The following is a 25,278-nucleotide window of genomic DNA, read 5'->3' on the forward strand; positions in this document are numbered from 1 at the left end:
CAGCTGCTCAAAACACTGTGGCTGGTTTAGCGCAAGTCCATGCAAAGCAGGCAATTAAATATTCACGGGCAATGCAGAGCCCACGCTGGTGTTAGTGCAGAATTTTTTGCTGTTGGGTCAGGGCAGGAGTTAAGTGTAAGTGCCTGCCTGGAGGTTGAAAAATGAAGTGACAGAAGCTAGAAGAGAGGGTCAATCACATGGCAGACATGCTGAATGCTTTTGGAGCCCCTTCCAAATCGCTGCTGCATTTCTTCCACTCACTGGCCTCCGCCATTATATCTCCCATGCTGTCAGTGCCGGATCATGAAAGGGTTAGACGTTGCTCTACCTGCCTTCAGCCCCACTCCCGGTCCACTAACTCGCTGCTGCCTTATGAACAAATCAATCACGGGTCACTACATTAATGCGGGTTCATGGGCGGTTTAGTGTATAGGGCCTTCAACGCGTGTTGTAGCGCGCATATCGGCGCAGATATTTGTTTTGCATGGATTTTCTGCGCAAATCTTAATTGCATGCCAACCCCTTATTACAGCCCGTGGAGGTGCCTGCTGAAAGATAATGCCAATTGCACTGCAGGTCTTATTACAGCGGCTCCTGAAAGAGTATCCTTGGTGGGAGGAGGAAGCGGGCTTTTTCTGGTTTTATTCCATCTTAATGGAAGTCTCTTCCTGGGGGAAGCCTAGCTCATGAAACATTATTTAAGAGTTAAACATTTAGTGACAACCTGCTTATTTTGCCATGTTTTCACCATTTAGATTTTGGTTTTTAATGTCCTAGATGCTTATTTAATGTATCTGCCTGCTTTGAAATTCTTGCTCGTTTCTTGCACCATGGCTTGGTGCACTTTTGTGTAATAAAGTAAAGGCTGTGTTAGCTTATGCTGCAGGTCTGTAAAGAACTTTGCACACGAGAGAGATCAGAATTCTAAGGCTGGACTTGTTACAACGTTGAAGTCCTGCTGCCTAGTTGGTCTTTCTTTGGCAAGTCTTGCATTTGTGTGATGTTAGAGCCCTTCAGATGAATTTTACATGTCAGGTCCTGCTCGTGCATTGTGTACTTATGCATAAAACTATCTACAACTAATGCAGTTACCTATCCTCTTGGAACCTCCATAAGCAATATCCTATCTGAAACAGGAAAGAAAGTCCAAGATGTTTGGTGCTTCCATGACAAAAGGAATGTTTGTTGGACTGTACGAGTTGCTCCAGACTGTCTCACTTGCTGCTTGGTTCTTTGTGTACTTCCTGTATTTTATGTGACATGTTTTGACAGGAAGTGTTGAGGCTATTTGTTATTTGAACCTCAGGGTCACTTCTGCAAACACACAGATACTGGTCAGTGTTGTGTTTGCAGCTGAGATGTCAAAACTCCATCTTCTAACTGGAAGGCAGACGTAGCTCAATCAGAACAAGTCAGGAGCTTTGCTCTCTTGCTACGGCATGGGCAGCTCTGGGTCTAAATGCAGCCGTTAACTAGATCCACACCTCTCAGCCTCCAGGAATCTTAGGGGGTCATTTATCAAAGTGCTATAATGGCATTTTTGCATGCAAAAAGCACCATAACGCATGGTGTGATACAAATAAGAAAAAGGGGAGGATATTGGGGAGGGATTTTTGGCCAAGTGGGCTGGGCTCACAGTTTTGCAAATTCCTATCACACAGCTTTAACGCAAATTTTAATTAACTACATCATTTTCATTTGCGTAAAGCTGTGCGATAGGAATTTGCAAAACTGTGAGCCCACAAATCCTCCCCTCTTTGTTATTTGCATCGCATCATGTGTTATGGTGCTTTTGCATGTGTTAATGGCATTTTTTGCATGCAAAAACACTATTATAGCACTTTGATAAATGACCCCCTTAATTTGTTGCCTTGGATCTGCAACCCAGGCTGCACTGGATCCGCTCTGCTCAAATAGTCGACAGGAAGAAGCCCACAAGGGCCTCAATGTGTTTCCACAGCTGCAGGTGCCAGGGAATGACTGGCTTTGTGCCGTGTTATGGAAGAAAGAAAATGGGGATGAGGAAATGGAAGCGATTGTACAGTGCTGAGTGGGCCATAAACCAGTGCCAGGGTAGGAATCGCCACATGGGCATTACATGTTATATGTCAAGTAGGAGCTCAGTGCATGAAGCAGCGTTCGCTTTCTAACACAAACAATCAGATCCATCATTCTTCTCTAAAAGTGTAAGATTCCAAAAACTTTATTGTGCAAATGTTTGCAAGACAAAGATTATAAAAGATATTCAAGTGGATCCCAGCAAGTCTTTTCATCATTAAAACAGCAAAGCCAGTATTCTTTTTCTAAAACAAAAAGGCCCTTTCTTGCTACTTAGTTACGCACACTGCTGAATGTTGCAGGTCTAGAATGGGAATGGCATTCGTCCCTTAAGGAAGCAGTGGCAGAAGAGATTTCAAGTAATACGAGGCTGGAAATTCCAGGTACAATCTCTCTCAAGTCACTTTGAGATGAATGCAGGCTTTTCTTTTGATGTTCTCAGCTCAGCTCCCCCTCAGCGATGAGCAGATAACCAGAAACACACCCCACCTGCCACATTTCATTTAAGAAAATACATTTTTATACGATTTCCTCTTGCCAGCCAGAGATGATGCTGGCTTCCACCAGAACCTACTGATGGACCAGCAAGGAGAGACGAGACTATCCTCAACAGAAGAAAAAAAAACCCCCACCAAAGCCAGGGAAGGGAAGCAGCAGAATGAGGGATCAGAAAAGGAGCAATACATCGCAGGGATTAAGGGGTCTTGTATACACAGTGCATTCTCCCTGCAAGGTGGATGAGTGGTCACAATGTCTGAACAGTCATCACCCCATATGCCACAAGCCAAAAACCCATGCTGCAAATGCTGTGTGGTTCATTAGCATATCTCCCCCCCTGGCTGCAATACAGGCTAGCAGAACAGACCCAGGACAGGATTGAAGCACTCAACTGCAAGCAAAGGCTTCTGCCCTATTAGCAGCCAGAAGTAATTCAATTTTCCTCTAAAGTTACCGTCCTTATATTTATTCAAATTGTTCTCCAGTAATACTTTTATTGTTCTTAAAGACTTTTGTAAATTATTTGCTTACAGATTGTGGATTATATGCCAATAAAAGTAATAGTCTTTCCCCCCAAAAAGTTCAAATTTTTAGCTCATCTAGCAGCTTCATATAGTGGTATAATAAGGGGAAGGAGTATTACCTCCCTCTCTGCCCCCTGAGCCATCAGGCTGGGGGAGGGTGCTGGCCCCCTCCCCCATGTGTCACTGCCAAGAACCAGTACTCCAGCTGCTCAGGGTGTGGGCACGTACCTGGCGCTCTGCCGCCTTGTTCTCCTGCTCCCTGCTAAAAACATTTCATCCCCGGCCGCCCTCACCGTCTAAAACGTGGAACACTCACAAAAGTTCTTTGGTGATTATCTGTGACTTAAGTATTGTGACAAGAAGGATGGGAAGAGAGGGTCACGTCACTGGAAACATTGGCCCCTCCCTGCTGGGGCCCCCCTAAATCCAGAAAATCACACACACGGTGGTGCTGCTGGAAAAAGAACTCTGGCCAGTTTGCTGGATTGAGGCAGTAGAATGGGGAAAACATTTATGTAATTAAGCCAAGGTAATGCCGTTAACTTTTGCTCCCTAAAATAATCCAGTTCCTTGTTGCCACACCCCCACTACAATCCAACCTGGAATTTGGCATGGACCTGCTGAAGGCAGCTGCGCTCCTGAAAGGTAGCCAGACATGGATTAATGGCCAGGTGTAGTCAGGTGACCCCCCCCCCCCCCCCGCCCCTCGTAGACCCAGACGGAGAATCCCTTTAGAATAGGTGGCCCAGGATTAGTCCAATTCAAAAGGTATCACCTACAACTTGTTTGCTGACCCCTTATTTCTCCACCAATATTTCAATCATGTTTCTCCCCGCTGGGCCCTAGCTGAGCTCCCCTAGGAGGACTGCATTTCACTCAAACTGCTTTCTGGGAGGGGGAAGGAACAGCTCAATGTCCCAACTTTTAAGAGAATGCAATAGGAACTGCATTTGACTTCCAAAGGATGGACAGCCCTGAGCACCAGGGGAGAAAACAATTCAGCCATCGCTTTAATGAAATGTAATGTTGGTGCCTTGGAGACTTGTTGTTCCTATAAAAAAGATGAAACAGAAATCAGCAGCAGTGGTAACACGCTGCCTTCACCTTCCTCGTTCCCAGCTCTCTCTCAGCGGTCAGGCAGGCACTACCCCCACTGCCACCGGTGCCCTGTGGTTGCTGCGCAAGGGTCTGGAGGATGCCAAGAATGACGGCACTGTAACTCACTGGCCAGACACATGAGCCTCTTCCCAGAGTGCAGCCTGAACCATGCAGAGAGAGAGAGAGGGGGGACCCCACTGCGGGCAGGGGATCCCAGTGGGGAGTCACCTTTAGCTGCCATTCTACAAGTTAGTTCCAGTGCCGCTTTACAAATAAGCCAAAGCAAAAATCAGCCACAGACCCACTTTTCATCATCCCCTTGTTTGAGCAAGTTACACACTAAAAACAGTTCACACATTTCCGCAAAATGTTCTATAAACTGAGCTGAAACAAGAAATGGTAGCAGAAAAGGTGCCAGAGGTTGCAGGTACTGTGGTAAAAATAAAAAAAATTCTGCTGTAGTAGGGCTGGCCTGGTAGCACTGTGGCAATGCGATGACTGCCATGCCGAGGAAGCTGGGTTCAAATCCCAGCTCTGGTTTTCCTCATTCCCAGCCTGCCAAGGCTGGAGTTGCTGCAGAAGCAGCATTCACAGGCCCCTGGGAGTGAGGGAGCTCCCGTCAGGAACCCTGGTGCATGGTCCCTGGCACCACAATGACTGTGCTGAGTGAGTTGCTGACTAGCTGCAAATGAAGGCCCCTGGAGCCAGAACCCAGGCTTGGTGCTGACTGATCTGAAGGCCCATAAGAGTAGGAGGCAACTACTGCCCCCCCCCCCCCCCACCCAAATAAACCATCAGCAGGATACCCAGGTTGGGCCTTATTCTCATTAAAAAGTGAGAGGCAACCCTAGCCAGGGTCATTGACTGCTCCTGAAAGCCACACAACTATTTTCCCTTTTCATCTTCTGCTCTCCCTGCATATTTAGCATTACTCCTTTCTGATGGTGAGTAAAACCTCCTTGGATGCATACCTGATTCACGACCAGTGCAAAGAGCGTTACTAGAAACCTGAACAATCTAGCACCTATTCTTAATTGTACAGTTCAGCCTCAACCACCCCTGGCAAATGCCACATGAAGGACCATTTCCCAGACAGAGACTTTGCTTCCCAGTTGATTCCAGTAGATGCAGGAAAGTCCTTCCTTTTTTAGTGGACACAGGTTTCCCCCTGGAGTTAGCTGAGTGATGTATAGTTGAGTTGTGCATGCTCCTGCACAGTAATAACCACCAGGCCTCCAGGACTGTCGGCAATGTTGGGTTCACTAGAGCACTGCCGATGGACAATGCCAGGCTGCAGCAAAAGGCACTGCTCCCCGTCGTCATGCTCCTCCACCAGCCCGCTGTGCAGCGCGGTGGCCGTGGCCAGCAGCTGAATGTCAGAGTGCGCGTTGGCCACTGTGTGGCGCCGAACGCTGCCGCACTTCTCCAAGTACGCTTCTCCTTCCTGCTCAGTCAAGGGCGTGAGGGCACTCTCTGGGATGTGCCGAGGTGTCAATACCTGGGAACTGTAGCTCAGTAAATCCAGTTTTGTGCGCGGTCTGGAATACTGCTTGTCTGTAAAAGTGAAATAAAAATTGTAAAAAGCATTGACCATGACATTTTAATAGAACATCATCCTACCCGAGGCTTACTTAGAGACGTCAACAACGACAGCTGAACAGTTTCCTCCACTAACCAAGAGCTTGCCCAGAAGCGTCAAGTACCACCAAGCAGAGCTATGGATTTAATCTGAAGGAAGAAAGATATCAAAACCTACAGCCAATGACAAAAATTGAAAATGGAGATGAACCGCATTTGTATTCCCTTCACGGCCCTGCTGCTGCAAAGGATGCTAACTGGTCACGCTATAAATCAAATTGAAGCTAAAAGTAAGAAAAATGGGCTGTTTTATCAGTAACTTTCACCACACAACAGAAGGAGCTAGAAATGCCAGAGACTCCAGCAGTGCTGGCACCAGCTAAATGAGCAGATTGGATGCCAAAAGTTCCTCTCGCAAGAAAAAGTCACAGAGCCCTAGAATTTTGCCAAAAAAGGTAGTTTCAAGTCCCAGGAAAAGTGGCATCCTACCATCAAACCATCAGCGGCCGATCTTCAAAGGCGTTCAGCAGGAGAACATGTATATGATCTGATTAAATGCCAAGTTCTGAATATTCCTGGCACTTACCCAGCTGAAATTTAGCCAAATAAGGAAATATTTTGGAGGCGTTCCAGGGTGGGATTGAGTTAGCTGAATAAGTTATTCAACTAACTCAAACCGTGGCTGAGGGGGCCGGATCACTTTAGTCTGGGCCGGCTAGATTAAAACATTTAGCTGGTTAAGTGGCGATAGGCTTTTTACAAAAGTTATATTAATATATCTGTTGCACTGAATGTGATTCCCCCCACTCGCTGTTCATAAAAATGATCTGCTGGACTGAGCCCACACCCCCTCCAAGCGTCATTTTAAAAATAAAAGAAGTCTGACGGCGACGGCTGGTCTGACGGCGACGGCTGGGCTGACCTCCCCCCATCTTAAATGGACGGCCCCCTCCCGCCCAAGCAGAACCTTTTAGAAACCCCCCTTTCCTCTGCTGGCATCGCCTTTCACTGCGATCCCAGCCTCGCATTCTCTTGCTTTAGAGCTTCAAACCAGGGTGCAAATCCCGCCGCCCCTCCTTGTGACCTTGGGCAGGACCCACCCTGCATCCCCCAGGTACGAGCTTAGCTCGTGAGCGCTCTGGGGACAGGGAAATACCCATCGTACCTGAATGTAATCCGCGCTGAAGGGCCAAAAGGCCACAATATAAACTCAATAAATGACCAACTGATTGGCATTACCGCTCAAGTCTCAGACTTGGCCATTACCTGTCCAGTGGCTGCACGAGGATTGTTCAGCATGACCAAGTAACAGCATTTGCAGCTCTGCATCAACCAAGCCCAGCTGCAAAGAGCCCAGACATAAAAAAGGGAAGTCAGTCTAGAAGGCTTCCAGGAAACAAGAGAACAGTGACTGCCGAGAGCCATGCACCAGCCTCCTTTCCTGCTGCTATATTTGCAGTCTCCTCTTTTTCAGGGGGCCACACCAGAACGCTGCTTCCTGCATTGCCCGAGCAGACCACCTCATCCATCATCGCCTCAAAGTTTCCAGCCTCCATTTTCCACGCTGGGGAATTTTCTAGTCAAGCCATTTTTCTCACTATTAAGTCAACTTTTCCTCAGCTGTTAGGGGAGATTCTGAGTCAGACACAGCAGGGCGTGAAATCAAAAACTATGGGACAATCCCTTTTCCCAGCAGAGCATAGGCAAGGGAAAAAAAAAAAAAATCAAGCACTTCTCCTTCAGACAGCCCAACTCTCTGGCAGAAAACCAAGCATTTTGAAGGTACGTAAAAATTACAGCCACCACCCTTTTATTTAACAGATTTCTCTGCTGCATAATGAGCAGAGCTATAAACATAGCATCCTGAAAGCGTAATAGCATTTTATGTTATTGTATATTACTGACAATAAAGCAAGGTCCAAAGAATGTGCAGAGAGCTGATTTGATTGGCAATGAAACAGCGAGCAATCCACTGCAGCAGCCCTCGACAAAGCCCGATCTACTGGTAGGCACTGCAAAGTACCGTCCACTCGGCCACTGGCTGGCCCTTCTCACTGCACTGCACTGCAAGAACACAACATCCAGTTCTACAGCGAGGGATCTTATCAGGTTTGTCCTTCAATCAACTTCTCTTGGAAGAACATAAATCTGTTCCGTGAGAGGCTCTTCCATGAGAGTTTATGGTTGCCCGGGGCTAGCTCTATCCCACGCTGGGCTCCTGTACACGATAGCAGTTTAAGCAATGAGAAAGAGAACTCGCCTCCACCCCCATGCATTATCAGCAAACAAAGCTCAGGAGGGAACATTTCTGTAGTTAAGAAAAAGAAATTAAATAAAACTCACTAATTTGGGAAACAAATGTTTCATTTGAATTTCTCATCTTTGATTAAGGGCTTTAATTTAATTATTGAACTTGTATAAACAAGGCATTTAGTGTAATACATTAATTTCACTAAGAATTTGGCTGTATAAAAAAAAATAGTGAGAACCATTTGCAGGGAGACTGTTCACTGCTACTTTCAGGAGCAAAACAAGGTTAGGTCAGCGAGTCCATTGCTGGAGAGGACAGAAGCCCAGCATCTCACTTTGGGCTGCACAGGAAGGCCCGGGCCTCTCTCCTAGCAGAGAATGGTGAATGAACAAGTGCCCAGGTCACACTGAAGACGGCTGGTGCTACTGCTCCCAAGTGTCAAAACTTGCACAAACCATGGGTGCAAAAATGCACAAAATCCAGACCATCGGCTTCACTGCAAACCAGAAAAGGGAAGCCCCCCTCACCAATCCCCTGAACCTTCAAAAAAAAAAAAAAAGAATCCAGCATCTATCCATCAAAAAGCTCAACATAAACCAAAAATACAAGTCGAGATTCTCACTATAGAAAACCTTTGAAATGCTTATCTCAACCTGCTGTGTACGTCAAAGGACTATACAATCAGTGATTTGAGCTTCAATACCTCTGAAATAAAATTTGTGTGTGGCTCGGCTGCGTTAATAACTTCATATTTAAAATGTGATTTGGGTCTCTTCAAGTTATTTCTTTGATTGCAGAGCTGCAGTCAATGGGGCCAGTCTCACAAGCCTTTAAGAGCAGTCATTAATACGACCGAAGCAGTGGCGCATCCTTCCTTTTGTCATCTCTGGGCGTCGGGATCATGGCTCATACTGCAGAAAGGGCCTGTGCACCACTCGCTCTGTGCCACAGAGAAGGAAGCCAATTCGGATGTCAGTTCCTTGGAGTAGAGAGCAGAGGGACTCACTGGTGACCAAGATGGCCAAGTCATGTCCCCATCGAGCCAGCCATCACGTCACGGTGCACGCGGCCAGCTCCAAACACTCGGCAACACTGAAATACTCCTCCAGAGCCTGGAGCAGTGAAGACTTGTACTATGCACTCCTTAACACTTAAAAAAGGCACCAAGAAATAGCTTCTTCCCTTGATGCTTCAAGACCCCAAGAGGTTCTGGCAACTGCTGTGGGTCAGAGGGCACCTGAAGCAAAAATAACTTCATTTAAAAACGGTTCTCTTCATCTCCACATGTTGGGGCTCACCAGGATGCTGCTGCTTTATATTGGGAAAGTGAAAGCCAGAGAATAAACAGAAAAGTGCCCAACAGTGATCCTGAGCACTTCTGATAAGGCATCCGAGAATTTGGCCCTTAGCACATGACGACACTGGCACACAAACAAAAAATCTCTTCTTTTACTGCATTCTTCCCCATTTGACACCAAGCTGCAGTTGCTCTGCCTGCCTCCACTAGAGGAAGGAGCGAGGGAGTGGCAGGTCCAACAAGATTTACTCTTCTCACTTGTTTCTATCTAACCCCCTTCATGTTTAAAAGCATCAATAAATGTACTAATTGAACATAAACAGAATACACCCAAGAGATTCTGAAAAACATGATCTTGGAGCAGGCGATCCCTCACCCTGGCACCTCAGCTGGCAGGAGATAAAACCATCAGCAGTGCGTGCAGGGGGCAGGCAGCAGCCCCGACCTTCACCACCAGTCAGATCCTCACAGGCAGGACCACAAGCAGGGCTCCTTGGCGCCAGGCCACATTTCTTCTGCCGGGATCCGTCCAGCTGCCAGGCTGAGGGATCATATATCCATTATGGGCCCAGTGCCATGGTGGCAGCACAGACTGAGACGCTGTGCAACTTAGATGGGGCGGTATTAACATCAAGGCCCGTGCGCTTTGGGTTTTGTTTAACAAACCTTTCTTATTCTGCAAGCTAAAACGTGTTTTGCTGCTTTAATGGACCATGAAGCATATACAAAAAAGGCCAGCTTTCTGATGGTGCCAGCAGCCGGCTTCCTCCGGGATTTCCCCAAGCAAGCCACCGGCTATGCAGCTTCAGTCCTGCATCTGCCCAGCAGCTGTGCACAGGCCTAATATCTGGGATCCAGGAAAGGCTTCGGCATTTAGGGGTGAATTCACAAAGGCGTTGCACGAGTAAATGTAAGGTACAGGGAAGTACCTGCTGCACCTGCCCTTGTAACTCATCTCGAGGTCGGATTTGAAAAAGCGAGTAATTAAATCTCAAAGCCAGCTCCTAGGAGGTTGTGACCAATAAAGGAAATAAAGTGTCACATTTACAGTCCAAGAGGATGTGAAGAACAATGAAGTCTTTTTGGGTCTGGTTCTGCTTTGCAATGCGTGCACACATTGTCCTTCCCACGCTGCTTGCACAGGGTTATCCTGCAGATCAGCTGGTGGAGCTGTCTCCCTCCAGGCACAGAGAGCCGCTACTGCTTCCCTATTCATTAAAATCACCACCACAATAGGCAGAAAGCAGCAGAGAGGCAAACTCAAGTCCATCTTTATTACTGCAATATTTTTCCCACGTCTGTTTTTAAATTTACAATGTACAGCAATAAAACACAAATCAACTTATAACAGTGGAGTTCCTCTCAGCAGAAAAATACTTTCAGCTAACACAGGCAGCACTCGTAGTCAGGCAAAGAGGGAACTGCATCCTGGAGGGAGGTTTTTGAAAGATGATTTTACTTAGGCACCCAATTTCAGTTAGCCAGGCAAAACAGGGCTGAAAATTAGCCTCCCTGCAAGCAAGAATACCGTTGCTGTTACTGCATCACAAAGCAAAAAGAGGGCAGAGCCAGATACAGTAAAGTGTGCGCTGGCGAAGCGCACTGTTATAGTCCCCGGTTGGACATGCGTTTTCCACGCGCTAGCTTTACCCCTTATTCAGTAAGGGGTAATAGCACGTGGAAAACTTAACCAGCTAAATATAGCCGGATAACACTGAATATTAGCGCTCACCAGCCCCAAAATACCCCCATCACTGCCTCTTCTTATCCAGTTAAATATTGTGTTAATGAATCACCCAGACAAAATTTAGCTGGGGAGTGGGCAGGGGGCATTTAAAGCTCATTTGTTTTGTCCAGGTAACTTCCAGACTAAGCCTTTGAATACCGCTATGTGTGTGTTAATAAGTAGTCAGTAAGAGGCAGGTTGTACATTAATAGCATTAGCATATGCCACCAGTGAGCTGCGAGCCAGCCCCTGGCATGTGCAGTCATTCCCATGCTGCATGCTCAGGATCACTGGCTGCAGCCCTTCCGAAACTGATCACACAACAGCCTCCCTTCCTGTTTAATTAGCAGATTTATTTATTTATTTATTTGACTTTATATACCGACTTTCAAAATAATATCAAGGCGGTTAACAATGATTAGAACTTGCAGTAGCAAAATTCATAAAAACCAAGAACTCGTAAAACAGGTAACTTACTAAAAACTCACTAAAAATTACATAGTTGATTCCAATATAGTAATAAGCTAAAAATAAATAAAATCCATTAGATTAAAAACTTAAAACATAAAGACAAAATAAAAGTCTTAAAACCTACATTTTCCCATTTAAGCCCTTCTAACTACCCCTCTATCATTAACCAGGCCTAAACCATGGCAGTTCTTGTCCTGTTTTATGCGATATTTCATCCAGCTTCTCCTTTTGTGATGGGGCTTCCAAATAAGCACACCTACACCAAAGTTTATATTTATATTTTCTAAAGAATCAGCAAGCAAGCTCCAGAAACAGCAAAGGAGGCCCGCACATTGGAAACAGCAATGTGACGAGAATAGTGAGGCGATCTGTGGACTGCAGCAGCCTCTGCATGAATGGACTGAACCAGCTCCTAAAGGTTCCTCCCACCCCCCCACCACAACGTGGTTCCTGACCAATCGCCAGAGAAGCCCAGAGGTCGGCATCTGTGTCGGGACACTTTTACCTTGGTCCTGTCAGCTAAGCTTGCCCAACTTCTAACGTGCCCTAAACCAGCCCTATGTGTCTACCAATTTTTTTTTTTTTTTTAATTAAACTCTCAACCCTAAGCATTTTGGGAGCTGTAATGCTGTAAATCCCAAAATACTGAGAGATGAGACTTACAAAAGCAGAACTAGCTGCATTTGCCTGTCCTGCCAAACCAGAACCTGCTAGTTTCCCGTGCCTGCATTAAAAATGAAGGGAACAGAAGAATGCCCAGCCCAGGAGATGCAGGCGTGTTTTGCCGTGTAGAGGAAACACCTCGTTTTAGAGTGCTCTACCATACAAATGAAAGAGGAAGTCACAAATTCAGGGTCAGTAAGGTCCCAGCAGCTCACAGTCCAGGGCTGTTGCCCATATCAGCACGGATCTGTTACGAGAGATGGCTGGCAGGCTCTGTAAAGGCAACAGTCTCTTACCCAGTACACGGTTTTCACTGCTGAAGCTCGGATCACCGTATGTGCCCAGGTATGGCGAGACCACCTGTTTAATTAGCTCCTCCAACTGTAGGTAGCCAGCACTCGGACCTGTGGGCTCGTGGATACCCTGAAGAGTAAAAACATGAGAACTTTGGGCATCAGTAAGTGACAATGGATGGAGAAGAGGTACACTGAATGGCAAACTAGAACCTGCACTGCAGAAAAGACCTCAAGGTGCAGCGGATGATGAATTACTGCTTATCGGTATGCTTTGAGGAAAGACACACAGAATGAACACACTGCAAGCTCAGCTGCAGCACTGCATGGGCACTGACAGCACAGTGCCCTGGCCAAACAGCAACGGCAGGCACCAGCGACATTCTCCAGCGTATTTCTGGCATCAGCGCACCTTGAGGTGCCTCAGTGGATGCAGTACTATTTAACCCTGTCCCAAATACGCCACTGAAAAGCAGCACAGCATCAGTGGCGGCTATGGCCATGCTACATACATTAGACTTTAAGAGGGTAATTTTCAGACTTTAGAGCAACTGCAAACTTCCCCCTGAAAGAACTGTGGAAAGATTGCAGCTCTGTACAGTGAAGCACGTCCAGGACGCCAGCCCTAAGCTTAAAAGCATGCACTGACCTGAGCCACACAGGCTATAGAACAGAGCAGACGATTGGGAAAGGTTTACTTTGAGATTGTGTGTGTGTGTCAGGCTGGCTAGAATTTCCTAATCATGTCTAGGTCACTGGAAGAAAAGTCGATAGCACACAAATGTTTAGGGATCGGAACATCTGGCAGTTTTGGTGTGGTTTCACATCATTTACTGATGAGACCTCCCTGCCTGGGGGAAGGGAAGGAGGGAGTCCCTGCAGAGTACCGCCAGGTTTCAGGGCTGGAAGAGAGGCCGAAGGATCTGCAGACACGTTTCCTACCAGTCCTGCTCCTCCCCTCTGGCCACAAACCTTTAATGTATCTTATTTTACTGCCTTTCAGCATATAAATCAATGTGGTTCACAAAAATAAAAAACAATAAATTCAGCACAATAAAAAGCCTAATATAATCATACAAAAATTAAACATCCAAAAAAATAATAATAATCAGCATAAAATAGAGAACCAATCAGCAATTTTGACAAATCCAAAGGCAATCCATAATAAAAAGGCTAAAAAACAAAATACCCCATGCCAAAACCACACAATTGAACACAACCCGTGAGAGAGCCATATCCATCGCCAGCTCCACGCCGTGGAACTCACTACCAACCAAAATAAGAACGCAACCAATCCTCAAAACCACACGACCAATCACCTACACAACCCAACAGCATGATTTCTCCATCTCTCGATCAACAAAACTGCACCATGAAGAATTTTCCATATCCATATTTTTTTTTTTAAAAGATTCTACTTATTTTATGTTCAAATATTTTTTAATTGTACAACGCTTATATAACTCTGTTAAATGTAAAACGCTCCGGCGTAAGTTCCTGTTCACTGTACACCGACGTGATATCTTTGATGAGCGGCGGTATATAAAAATTTACAAATAAATAAATAAATAAATAAATAAATATCCCAATTAACAAAAACAACGTTCACCATTTGAATCTCTAAGGCACTGTGAATTCTAGCAACCTATCATGCATTTCCTTGAACCCTGAAACCTTGCTGTTACAGACCTAACTGTATCACCCTCCCCCTTTATTATCAACCCCTTCCTATGCCTTTATTAGAACACACTGTAAGGGACATTTAACCCACAAAGACAATAAGCTACGATGATGTTTATATAACTGTTTTTTTTCTCACGATTACTGTAAACCATTCTGATGGCGAAATCAAATGACGGTTTACAAAACACCTTAAATAAATAATAAATAAAATAAATGAGGAAACAGGTGCTGGCTCCCAGTTTCTGCAGTATGTTCAGTGTAGGTCCAGGAAATCGCTGGGAAACCAATCACCTGCCCCCACCCCAATCCCCCAGGAGACCATAAGGTGAAACTCCACTGCTCTTCATCAACAGGCAAGACACAGATAGGAGGGGCCTGTGTAGCCCCATTAACTTAGAAAGGAGAGGAATGGGTGAAACACCAGCAGAGATTTCACAAGCTTGACATTTTCACTATAGCTAAGAACAGAATCAGCAATCTGCCCGTGTGACACAATTACAGAGCTGCAGGGGGTGGCAAGGGTCCAACTATGGAACATCAGGCTGTCTGGTCAGCACCAGAGAAACCTCGAGCAATATTCCTTATTTATCAAATTAGAGGCAGAGAGCTGCCCACCTGAAGTATCAGCAGCATCTGTAGGATGGAGGGCGGGAGCACTGTCTGTACCAGAGGGAGGGTGTCTTCTAGATTCACTTTTAACAAGACCAGGTCTCGGAACCCCAGCAGTGCTATTTGGCGAACAGTCAGCTCCTGCCCCTGAAAAAGACAGACAGACAGAGAGAGAGCACGGTCAGACCAAGATCCATTGCCCCCTCGTTAATAGTTGTGTGCACGGTGGTGGGGGGTGGTCGGCCTTGGTGCATTTTATTGTACAAAAGTGTGCACTAAAACCAAACCCTCTCTCTCCCCCCAATGGACTCCTCTTTAACAAACTTTGAAATTGGGAATCCCACCCTCATCCCCAACCCATCCCCCGTCACTTGCTGGTACAGCAAAACAGTACCATTTATTTTACTTATTTATTTAGTGCTTTTTTCATACCGACCTTCATGATACAGATCATATCGTATCGGTTTACAAGGAACAGGGGGTTATAACATTAACATTAACAGAGGAAAAGGCAAAAGTTACAATAAAACAAGGGTACTGGAACTAGGGAGAAGAAGCAGCCAGTAGCAGGAGGTAACTCAGTAACTATAACAAATCATTTATCATCACCCGGATGATAAATGTCACTGGCGGGCATCGCTCCTGCCCAGATGAAAGGGGGAGGGGGGTTGCTCTTTATAAAACGGCAGCAGCACAGCATGAAAATACGAATGACAGCTCATTCATGTTGTAAAGAAAACCAAAAACAGGAAACGTGGTTGTGCTTAAAACCGGGTACCTGCTGCTCTGCCACAGCAGCTTCATAAGAACAGTTCTGTTTCTGTGGAGGCGGAGAGCAAGTGCAGCTCACTTACCTCCCCCAAAGAGATCAGGTCCTGATCCCGACCTATTGCTGGGGGTCCCCAAGGTGAGATCAGCAGAAGGAGAGACAGCAAGGACCTGGTCATCCACAGCAAACCTCAATGCTTCTCTCCTCGGAGAGGCTGAATCCCTCAGCCAGGGCTGCCCATGTGCACTCACTGCTTTTTATTACTGGCAAATATTTCTAAATGGTTTGTTAGTGTCTGCTCAGTTACGTAGAAATCAAGGTCACACAAGCCGCTGGCTCTTTAGGGACTAAGTGACACATGCACAGCAAGGTATTGTCCTTCATTTGCATATGGCTTTTAGGAGTCATTAGATTACAAAGGTCCTAGAAAAGTTCAAAAGCACTTTTAAGTCCACGTAGCCATCCTAATGGCCCCCATAGCAGAGCTCAACGCCCTCAGCTGCTTCCACTCTTAACCTCCCGTTAACCTCTTGCTGATTTGCAATGCTAAAAATTACTCCTTACTCTGTCTGTCTTCCTGTTCTCTGCCAGGCCAAAACGTTGTAAATCCACAAGACAAAAAAAAAAAAAGAGTTAGAAAATAAATGCAACCGGACAACAGTCCAATCACCAAAATAGCATTCAATAAACTTTTAGTTATACTTTTCAATATAATTGAATTTCTCAATTGGTAGAAAGATCCACAAGAGAAGACACAAGTATTGCAGACAGAAATGTTAGCAGAAGGACCATCATAACACCCGTACGTGCAAATGATTTCTCATGCACGAAATGCCCGGGTCATCAATAATCATAGGTCCATTTTTCAGATATGCATGAAGAGTCACGTCAATCTTAAAAAAAAAAAAAAAAACTTTGAAAAAATGAACTGCAAATTAAAAAAGGAACTTCCCTTCATAATTAGAAGTGTCGGCAGCAGCAGAAGAGCCTGTTCCTAATGCACCCACAGCCAAAAACACTGACCAGTTAATCATTAATTATTGCAAGTTAATAGCAGCATTAACAGCTGCACCAACATGCAAATACAATTTTAAAGGTCAATTAACAGCCTTGAGGGCTCAGAATGGAAATGGTTCTAGCTTACAGAGGGCAGGGAGCACAGAAACGAATAGGTGCTACCTCCGCAGCACCAGATTACTGCCGAGCGGCACCAGGCAGGGCCAATTTGTACAAAATGATGCAACCCTTCACTAACAAAATTAACTCAACACGTTATCCATTTAGGCCACAGAACCTGCAATTAAATCACATTTCTCCCCACAAAAAGGTAATTGCTAGTTGCTTTCTGAGACGAGTTCCAGTAACCCTCGGAAGTGCTGCAGGAAAGCAGAGTCTATATGACAGTACATTTTCCATAAGCCGCCTGATAATCATGCACATAACCTGCTCTTCCAACTACAAAGTAGTGTCTACATGCATGCATTTATTTAAAACTGAGTGCTGCACATTCTCCCCCTGGAAATGCCTCTCTACTGTGGCTCAAGGTACGCACGGTTCCCAACTAAGCCTTTGAAAATGGATCCCTACAGTTCTGCTATAACTTTGAAAGAGCCAACAGAAAAATGAAGTATTGATGTTATGGTTATGTCTGTTTGAATTTTTTCTCTTTCTATGTTCTGTTTTTACCCCGTTAATTGTAAACCGATGTGATATGAAAATGAATGTTGGTATAAAAAAGTTTTAAATAAATAAAATAAATGTATGTTTCCCTTGTTCATCGTGTGAAAGATGCCTCTGCAGCACCCTGTGCCTGCGCGGAGGAACTGAATTAGGCAATGCAAGATGTCGCCTGTGCATGTCCAGAGCTTTGCGCCCTGCCGTGCGGTGCTAGCAGGGGCGCTGAGCAGGCAGGCTCCGAGCCTCCTCCCACCTGGACACTGCCAAGTGCCCATTCTAACCAAAGGCTTTCTTGCTCTGGAAGAAAAACCACAATTCTTCAGGATCTGCAAAGGAATCTTGCAATGAACCAGTGAACTCTCTCTTTATTTCTCTCATTTTCAATTACTGTTAAAAGCGGTGGAGCTGAATATGCAGAAATAAAGGGCAACAAAGAAAACTATAGGTCTAACACATTTATGAACAGTTTTTGAGAGTGTGCCTGAATATTCAGACATCCTGCACCGACCTAAGGAAGAGAGCAGAGACTCTCAAAAAGCAAGTTACAAATGTATTCTCAATGCCTGGCTCCCAGCGTCTCCTGGGCGAGCCATCATCCCCTGCCCCGATCCTCAGTACTGCCTGCAGCCGAATCCAGGAGGTCTTTCATTATTCCGGCGCTTAAAGGGAAGGCGATGTGCGCTTCAAAGGGACAGGTGTGCCTCCGTTTCTCAAGCACTCTCCCAGACCCGCTAAAGAGCTAATAACTCAAAAACCTTTCCAGGCCATCAAACTCCGGCAGCTTCTGTAAAACCAAGCATATCTTTTTTTGCACCTTAATAAAGTTCACTGCCGTCTCTGGGAGTGAGTCACGGGAAACGGATCCTACTTGTGACCTGCACTGACCACTGTGGGAGACAGGATGGACCTTGGTCTTAATGCACGAGCACCGCAGCACCCTCTGTGTCCTGTTGCACTCTCCTTACCTGTACCGGGTAGAATATGGCTTGCAGGGTGGGAAGTATCTCTGTAAAGAAATGATCCCAAGTCTCAGACAGGACGCCAACACGATTTTCCCCTGCAAACAGAATAAAAAGTTTATTTAATTTTAAACAAATATGTTATTCGATGCTCTATTTCTGCACTTCAGGGCCAGTTGTAGCAGGAGGCCGATGGGGATGGAAATTCCTTCCCGCCTGTTCTAGGAATGCAAACACAGCAGCTTTTTGTCTGCAGACAAGGAAAGTCACAACTGGAGAGGAGAGGGAATGGACATTACTGCAAGACCACATCATCTCACCCAAGCATTTCCAGTAACCAGAACTGGCAACTGGATGCTATTCTGACAGTGGCCTGCTGAACGGGCCACACTGACTCTTGCAAACGTTAGACTAAGCTATCAAAAATGTTTGCTTTGCTTGTTGAAAACTGAAACGACCTCTTGCCTTCCCTTTCTGCTTGCCAGCTGGATGGGAAGCATATATTTCAGCACTCAGCAAGCAGGGTGGCTTTTAAGTGGGACGTAAATATGGGCCGAGAGTGGCAGGACACCAGCCCAGGTGCAGGAAGGTTAGCAATGGAAGAAAAGGGGCACAGATAAGAGATGCACATCACAAACAGCTATGTAGGGGGAGAGAAGATGAGAGGTAGATGAGGAACTGCAGTGTGAATTGGAGCCCAGGGTCTAGGCTTCACAGGGCAGGCCCAGCCCATGAAAAATGCCACACACAAGATGGAGCCCAAGCATAGTCGCCTGGGGAAGCGTTTGTTACTACTCTTTAATAGGTCTTGAACGGAAAATTTGGGAAACAGCTGCCGTGGATACATGGCCAGCCCTCACGTAACCTCCTGGACAGTCCGATTCTCAAAGCAGAGTGCTTCAGGCAACAGCCAGGAGGCATAAATAACTGTGCAAAATAAAACTGTAACCAAAGCCCGTACAGAGCAGGAACCCCTCCACCACATATTCGGCAGCTATGTTAGGCCAGTAAAGCTGAAGCTTCCCTTTCATCATTTTTTCACAGCCTTCAAACCTTGCTTCTCCTCCCTCTGCATCAGAACCGATCTTCAAATGAACCACGCGTAAACCACAAAACAACAAATAGCAAGGCAGACGCATGAGAGAACACATGGGATGGAAGGTGTATTTTACAAAAAAAATGAATTTCAGGCACCTGCCTGCACGTCATACTCGCCTTCGTACAGCTTCACCTTCTCTTCTATAAACAGCAGCCCCTTGGCAAGCAGCTGGTTCTGCAAAACAATTAAAAAAAAGAAAAAATACATCAGTCAACGGCCACTGGAGGAGGAGAAAAGACATTTGAAGATGGTTACAAAAGATGGTTTGCAAGATGGTTTCATACGTGTGGCCCTAAACAATGACTTCAAAAAACAAAGTTTCATGTGAACATTGGCAAAGTATATTTGCCAGACGCTGCCTGAAAACACAGACTCCCTGAAAGCAGAGAAGCAGCCACCGCCAGAGGTGCGGCAGACTCTGTGCACACACAGGTCAGGAACTTGCTGGGCTGAGCCGTGAGGCAGCGATTCCATTTTCTGCCAATGTCCAATTCCTCGACTCATTTACACAAGCCAAAGCGCTTTTACATTTCATTTTAGCTTAGATTAATTAGAAGTCATGCGGGAAAACGCCTTGCCGCTGGTTTCTCCCCCACGTCAGGAAGATTTGCAGGGCTCCTCTTTCATTCTGCACATGGTGGTGCGATACGGTGCGGTGCTCAAAACAGGAATGCACCCATGATTAACCACCTACTAAATCTAGAATTAAATGAGCTGGTTTAGGAACACAGAGTCAATGGTTAAGCCTCCTTGCTTATTAATGACCAATCAGACCCATTGTGTCTGCCCCGAAACAAGCTAAAGAGCCAGGAGCCGATTAGACTAGAACCCAACAGGGAAAGCAAGGCTGCTAGGATAAGCCCTCAGGTTATGAGTATGTAGCAAAGCTTGGGAACTGCCAACTGGCCCTTTCAGTTCCCCCCATTGCCCTAGTCAGCCTACTTACAAGTATTGTAAAGACCTTTCTAAGAAATGGAATTCTGCAACTTTTGCATTTCTAAACTTCCCGCCTTTGTCCTCCGCGCCACAAAAGCACTACAATGCCCAGAACCAGCTTCTAAATGTTCAGAATCAGCAACATTTCTGTCCGTTTCCACCAGAATGGAAACCAGGACCCTTCGCGGGTGAAGTGGCTTTTATTGGTTTAACCTTAGATTTGTTCAAATGTTGTTGCCAGGAAAAGACGCTGGAGTCAATGACAGAGAGAACGGAATGGATTGGGTTTGGTCTGTGAGGACCAAGCAACCGCCCACTTATGTAACCAGATGGGTTGTTAGATACAGCTCTGTCCCCAGCAACTTACAGCCCTGCCTGTATTTCTGAATAGTAAAACACATTATAGCGGGCTGCCTGCTATTACAAAATACCGCCAGCAAATTAATTTAGGGAGGAAGCTTCAGCATGACAGAATTAAAGCCAGGATCTCCAGCCTCCATTTTCCCTCAGAGAGGGGGTGGGTGGATAAAGCTCTTATGCACAGACCCCACCATCACCTTTGTACTGTTCTCCGTGCCGTCCCTTAGAACATTAGAAACTACACCCATGACAATACATTCAATGATATTACAAGAACAATGAACAGCCTTGCTCACAAGCACAGGAACAAAAAAACTCCTAAGTGAGAACCTCAAACAAATGCATCACTGACAAAAGAAGAAAAAGATGTGTGTCGACAGAAAGCTCCCAGATTACACATTCGTTGATGGACCAGACTGGCAGGATCAAACTGGGGAGGACAAAACTCTAGCACAAGACAGACCTTGCCGAATGGCAGATCTGTACCTGCTTCAGGGCTAGACGTCCTAAGTATTTTCCTCCTCCCGACACAAAATGTGAGAAGACCCTCAGTATATCCGGCCCTTTAATTATTCTTGAAAAAAGGAGGGAGAACTTGGTCAGGGAAAGAAAATACCATCCGAACCCACACCCCCGCTCTTTTTCTGCCTGGTACAAGGTGTGCTGGATCCAGCATCCCAATGAGTCCTCTAACTGGCTAAATGCCCTCATGGTTTTGGGAATTTATAAATCAGAAGGAGACCACCATCCAGTAAGATGCTTTCATGACCTTCCCATGGTTTGACAATCATGTCCATATTATTACTGACTCACCTGCAGATCTCCCATGTCTGTGGTAGAGTTACCATTGTTAACCCCTACGATCTACAATATTTGAGCTGCTCTTATTGTAAGAGTGAGGTTTCAGTTGCCACCTACTGACATCAGGTGTGCTCACTTTGCTTCTGTGCTCTTACATGAAAAAAAGATTAGGGAAAGCCATTTAGTGACCAGCAGCATTACATATGCTCCTGTTCTGTGCAAGGTGCAGCCTACGTCCACGGAGGAAAGACTGCCAACACATACACATGTTTACTACTGACCCTAAGGATATATGTTGTACTCAGCAGATGATCAAGCCCAGTAAGTCCATTAAATGTTTTGTTCTGGAAATGTGATGTAGTTTTGCATTAACGCCATAACAGATGCTGCTTCGTTTCAGTGCATCGCATAGAGAACCGAAGCAGGTACTGTGCCTGTGGTTTGAAGCTGTCTCAGGAAGTTTATTTTAAGTGCCTTTTCTAAAAATGAGTGTGTTGACTGGTAAACATAAGAGCAACCTGAAACCGAGACGGTTGTTCCTTTCACCATTTCATCTCTGTGTAGGCTGCCAAATAACTGCAGTAAAGAATCTTCTGCTGACATCCCATAGTGAAAGTGCCCTAATGGGGGGGGGGGGGGCAAATATTCAAAACTGTGGGGAGCTGCAAAGTCCCTGTGTGCTTTTACCCTTGGACTCTGCAGGTATTTCCCCTTTGAGCATTGCCCCAGGGGAAGAGCACCTGCAGTGATCTGCATCTGCTTTTTCCAAGGATAATTTTTTCTCTGTAAAAACAGTGCACACAGTTTTGATAATATAAACAAAAAAAACCCTATACGTGTTGCTTACCCAATCTGCTTTTCCTTGCCCACATGAGGAAGTGAGATGTTGATCCCCGCATGAATTTTTTATGCTGGCAAAGGGTGGGCAATTCTCAGACTGCCTGTTTATACAGATAAATAGCCGCGTACCCAGGTAACTGGTTTTTGAAGATTGCCCTCGATATATATCTTCTTCACTTGCACAAGTTAACATCATTAGCCTGACTTCCTCCTCGATTTGTGAGGCAGCAGGGGCGCACTTACCTCTGCTCTACGGTTAATGCACCAGGACAAGTGGAAACAAGTGGAGGGGAATTTTCAAAAGCAGTTTAGTGGGTAAGTATGGATTTATCCCGAGTTAAAGGACTGGCTGGAGAGCGCGCATGGGCTTCCACGACGTGCAGAGGTTTAGCCGCGTTAGGAGTGGGCGTCCCCAGACTGCATTTTCAGAATCTAAGCCCCCTATTTTCCAGGAAAAAAGTACGCCCGGAAGAGTCAGCTGCAAGCTGTCTGGAGCACTTTGTACCTGAGCAATTTCCAAAGTGGAAGCAGAAAAGACAGAGGGTACAAAAAAAAAAAAAAAAGTGTCCGCAGATGTCGCAGCAGTGCTGGCAGTGTGAAACTTTCCCCTTTAATGCTGAAAAACTATGGACTTGTTCTTTGTAAGAAGCAGAGCCATCAGACTCTCTGGGGGCAATTTCCTCACCGAGCGCTTGCTGCAAAGTCCATGGGTCTAGTAAAAAAAAAAAAAAATAATAATAATAATAAAGTAATTCTTGGTTTTGAAAATCCAAAAAAACTGTGCACGCAGTTTTCGCCTCCAGTGCAGGCAAAAAGTAAGCAGGCTGTGGGATTGCGTGCACACGTTTCACCAGCATGCAGGCTGGCCAACTTTCAGATAACTTAAATTTACTAATTTCTAATTCTGTTTTGGCTTTTATTATGACTTCTTCAAAACAGGAAAAAAAAAAAAAAGGTTTTCAATTTTAAAAAAGTACAACATAAAAATACAACAAAACATCAAGTACAAAATCTAATACAGCCGACTACATCCCCCACTGTCACGAAGACAGTAACTTTAATACCAGAGCGCAGGCATGTGTATGTGCGTATGCCGGCTCGCGCCCAGAGACGCGGCCATGTTATAAGATGTGCACATATATGCGCGCATGGTATAAAATCGTCGGTACGCGGGTTGTGCGTACAATTTTATATGGATGCGCGCACATGCTGCCTCTACCGCGTAAGTGGGGGGAGTTTACTAGAAACGCGTGCCAATGCAATTACCAGTTCCCCCAATGTGCCCAGGTACGGGACAGGACCCTAACCCCCTATTTAAATGGCCTTTCCTTTTCCTCCCTTAACCCCGACCCTTCAAACCCCGCTGACATTCCTGAATTTTGTTTTAGGAATTACACGCCATCCATAGCAGAAGTAAAAGTTACACGGTAGGGGACCTCAGCGTGTGCTTGTGCACGCAAGTTTTTACGCACTGGTTTCATTCATAAGTCCAGGATCGCCCACACCCATACTCGGTCCCTTTTTTGGACTTTTTCACGCACACATGCACCGGGAGATACGCTTGTTCTTGGGTGGCTTTTAAAATCCGCTTAGCGCGCACCAGCCCAACAATCGCTTCTCCCAATTTTGGGGCACATCAGGCTTTTTAAATTCACCTGTAGGGAAGCAAATTTCAAAGGAGTTAAGCACATAAATGTAACTACTATCATAGCGATTTTCAAAAGCCCACTTACATGGGTAAAGTGCATTTACACATGTAAAACCCAGTTTTAGGAGTGCAAATGGTTCTGAAAATTACTCTCTGAGGGAGTAAAAAGAAGCATCTAAAAATCTACAAAAATAAACTGCTTTTAACCTGCAGAAATCTTTCCCTTTGAAAACTGCCCTCTCCTTAATTAGTAAGTGAACATACTTGCCTACTGCTGGGTCCAGGTATCGCATCCTCCCTACTCCGAACCTCAGCAATAAGCTCTAGTACGAAGGAACATCTACTTTGCACTTTTTATTTAACAAAATTTACTTCATGTCTTGCCTACCTGGAAATATTCGGTAATAAATGACCCAAGTTCACTTTTCAGTAGCCGCCTGGGAGAAGAAAGAGGGGAAGAAAGTCAATAAAGGGAGACACAGTGTACACAGGAATGTTTGGGTAACCAGCGACAATCACGGAGAACAGCAGGGAACGGCTCTCTGCAAAAGCAAGTCTAAATGGGCAGAAGGGAGAAGCCTTCCTCCCGTCGCCTGGGTGGTGCATCCAACAACCTAAAAGAAAATTCTCAACAAGATGACTTGAGTTTTGGGTCAGAAGAACTGCAATCATAAGAAAAGGCAGGACCTAGTCTTAGCATTTTTGGGGAAAGGAATGAATGACATAATCTATTGATGCACTAAAAATGGTAGAGATCTAGGGCTGAGAGCTGGGAGATCTCCTTTGTTTCAGGCTGAGAGCTGGGAGATATCCTTTGTTTCAGTCCAACCCTGGCAGACTGAGTGGGCAAGTCAGTACATAGCTGTCATCATCTACTAAATTACAATGTAACTGGCTCCCTTCCTGGGGAAAACACCTAGAGTTGTGATCCAAAAATCTGCTTCTTGTTAGTTTTCTGCATCCTGTACCTCTGGAGGAAAAAAAACCAAAACAAAAAAAACCCCCACTCTTGGTTTCTATTTCCATCTGAGGTAGATGTAATCCTTTTTGGCATCTAGGATAGGACATGAGCTAACCTGTAGGATAATAGAAAACCTGCAGTGAAGCCAGAGAAATCACTTCCACTGATGGTATCTGGAGACCCCGAGCAAATTTCAGAAGCCACGACTCGGCAGTCTCCCGCCAGCCCTACTCATGGGTAAAGGTTATTTTTATCCACATCCTTGTGCAGGCGTTCCCAGGCTGGGGTTTTGCATTTTCAAAACTACGCACATTGGAGATAACTTTCAAAGGAGTTACGTGCGTAAATGTTACATACTATTGTAGCAACTTTCAAAAGCCCACTTACACGGGTCAAGTGCATTTACATGTGTAAAATCCAATTTTAAGCATGTAAGTGCTTTTTAAAAACAAATCAGGCGAATTGGTTTTGGCCACAGA

At 45.5% G+C, this 25,278-nt stretch overlaps 1 protein-coding gene across 4 annotated transcripts in view; it reads right to left on the reverse strand.

Annotated features, from left to right (window-relative positions):
* Positions 1–2,187: 2,187 nt before the first annotated feature.
* Positions 2,188–25,278, reverse strand: part of LOC115079221 (proline-rich protein 5-like) — a 38,975-nt gene continuing 15,884 nt past the window's right edge. For 3 of the 4 annotated variants that reach the window (XM_029582507.1, XM_029582509.1, XM_029582508.1), the window contains exons 4-9: positions 24,227–24,275; positions 19,370–19,427; positions 18,161–18,252; positions 14,756–14,896; positions 12,461–12,587; positions 2,188–5,732 (exon numbers count right to left, since the gene is read on the reverse strand). In XM_029582507.1, coding sequence (XP_029438367.1) covers positions 5,353–5,732; positions 12,461–12,587; positions 14,756–14,896; positions 18,161–18,252; positions 19,370–19,427; positions 24,227–24,275 — 847 coding nt within the window. In that variant the 3' untranslated portion in view covers positions 2,188–5,352. Of the gene's footprint in view, positions 5,733–10,559; positions 10,817–12,460; positions 12,588–14,755; positions 14,897–18,160; positions 18,253–19,369; positions 19,428–24,226; positions 24,276–25,278 lie in introns of those variants that run through there. The other variant, XM_029582510.1, reaches the window with a different exon arrangement.

This window comes from Rhinatrema bivittatum, chromosome 17 (genome assembly GCF_901001135.1).
Source record: "Rhinatrema bivittatum chromosome 17, aRhiBiv1.1, whole genome shotgun sequence".
Classification (NCBI taxonomy): Eukaryota; Metazoa; Chordata; class Amphibia; order Gymnophiona; family Rhinatrematidae; genus Rhinatrema; species Rhinatrema bivittatum.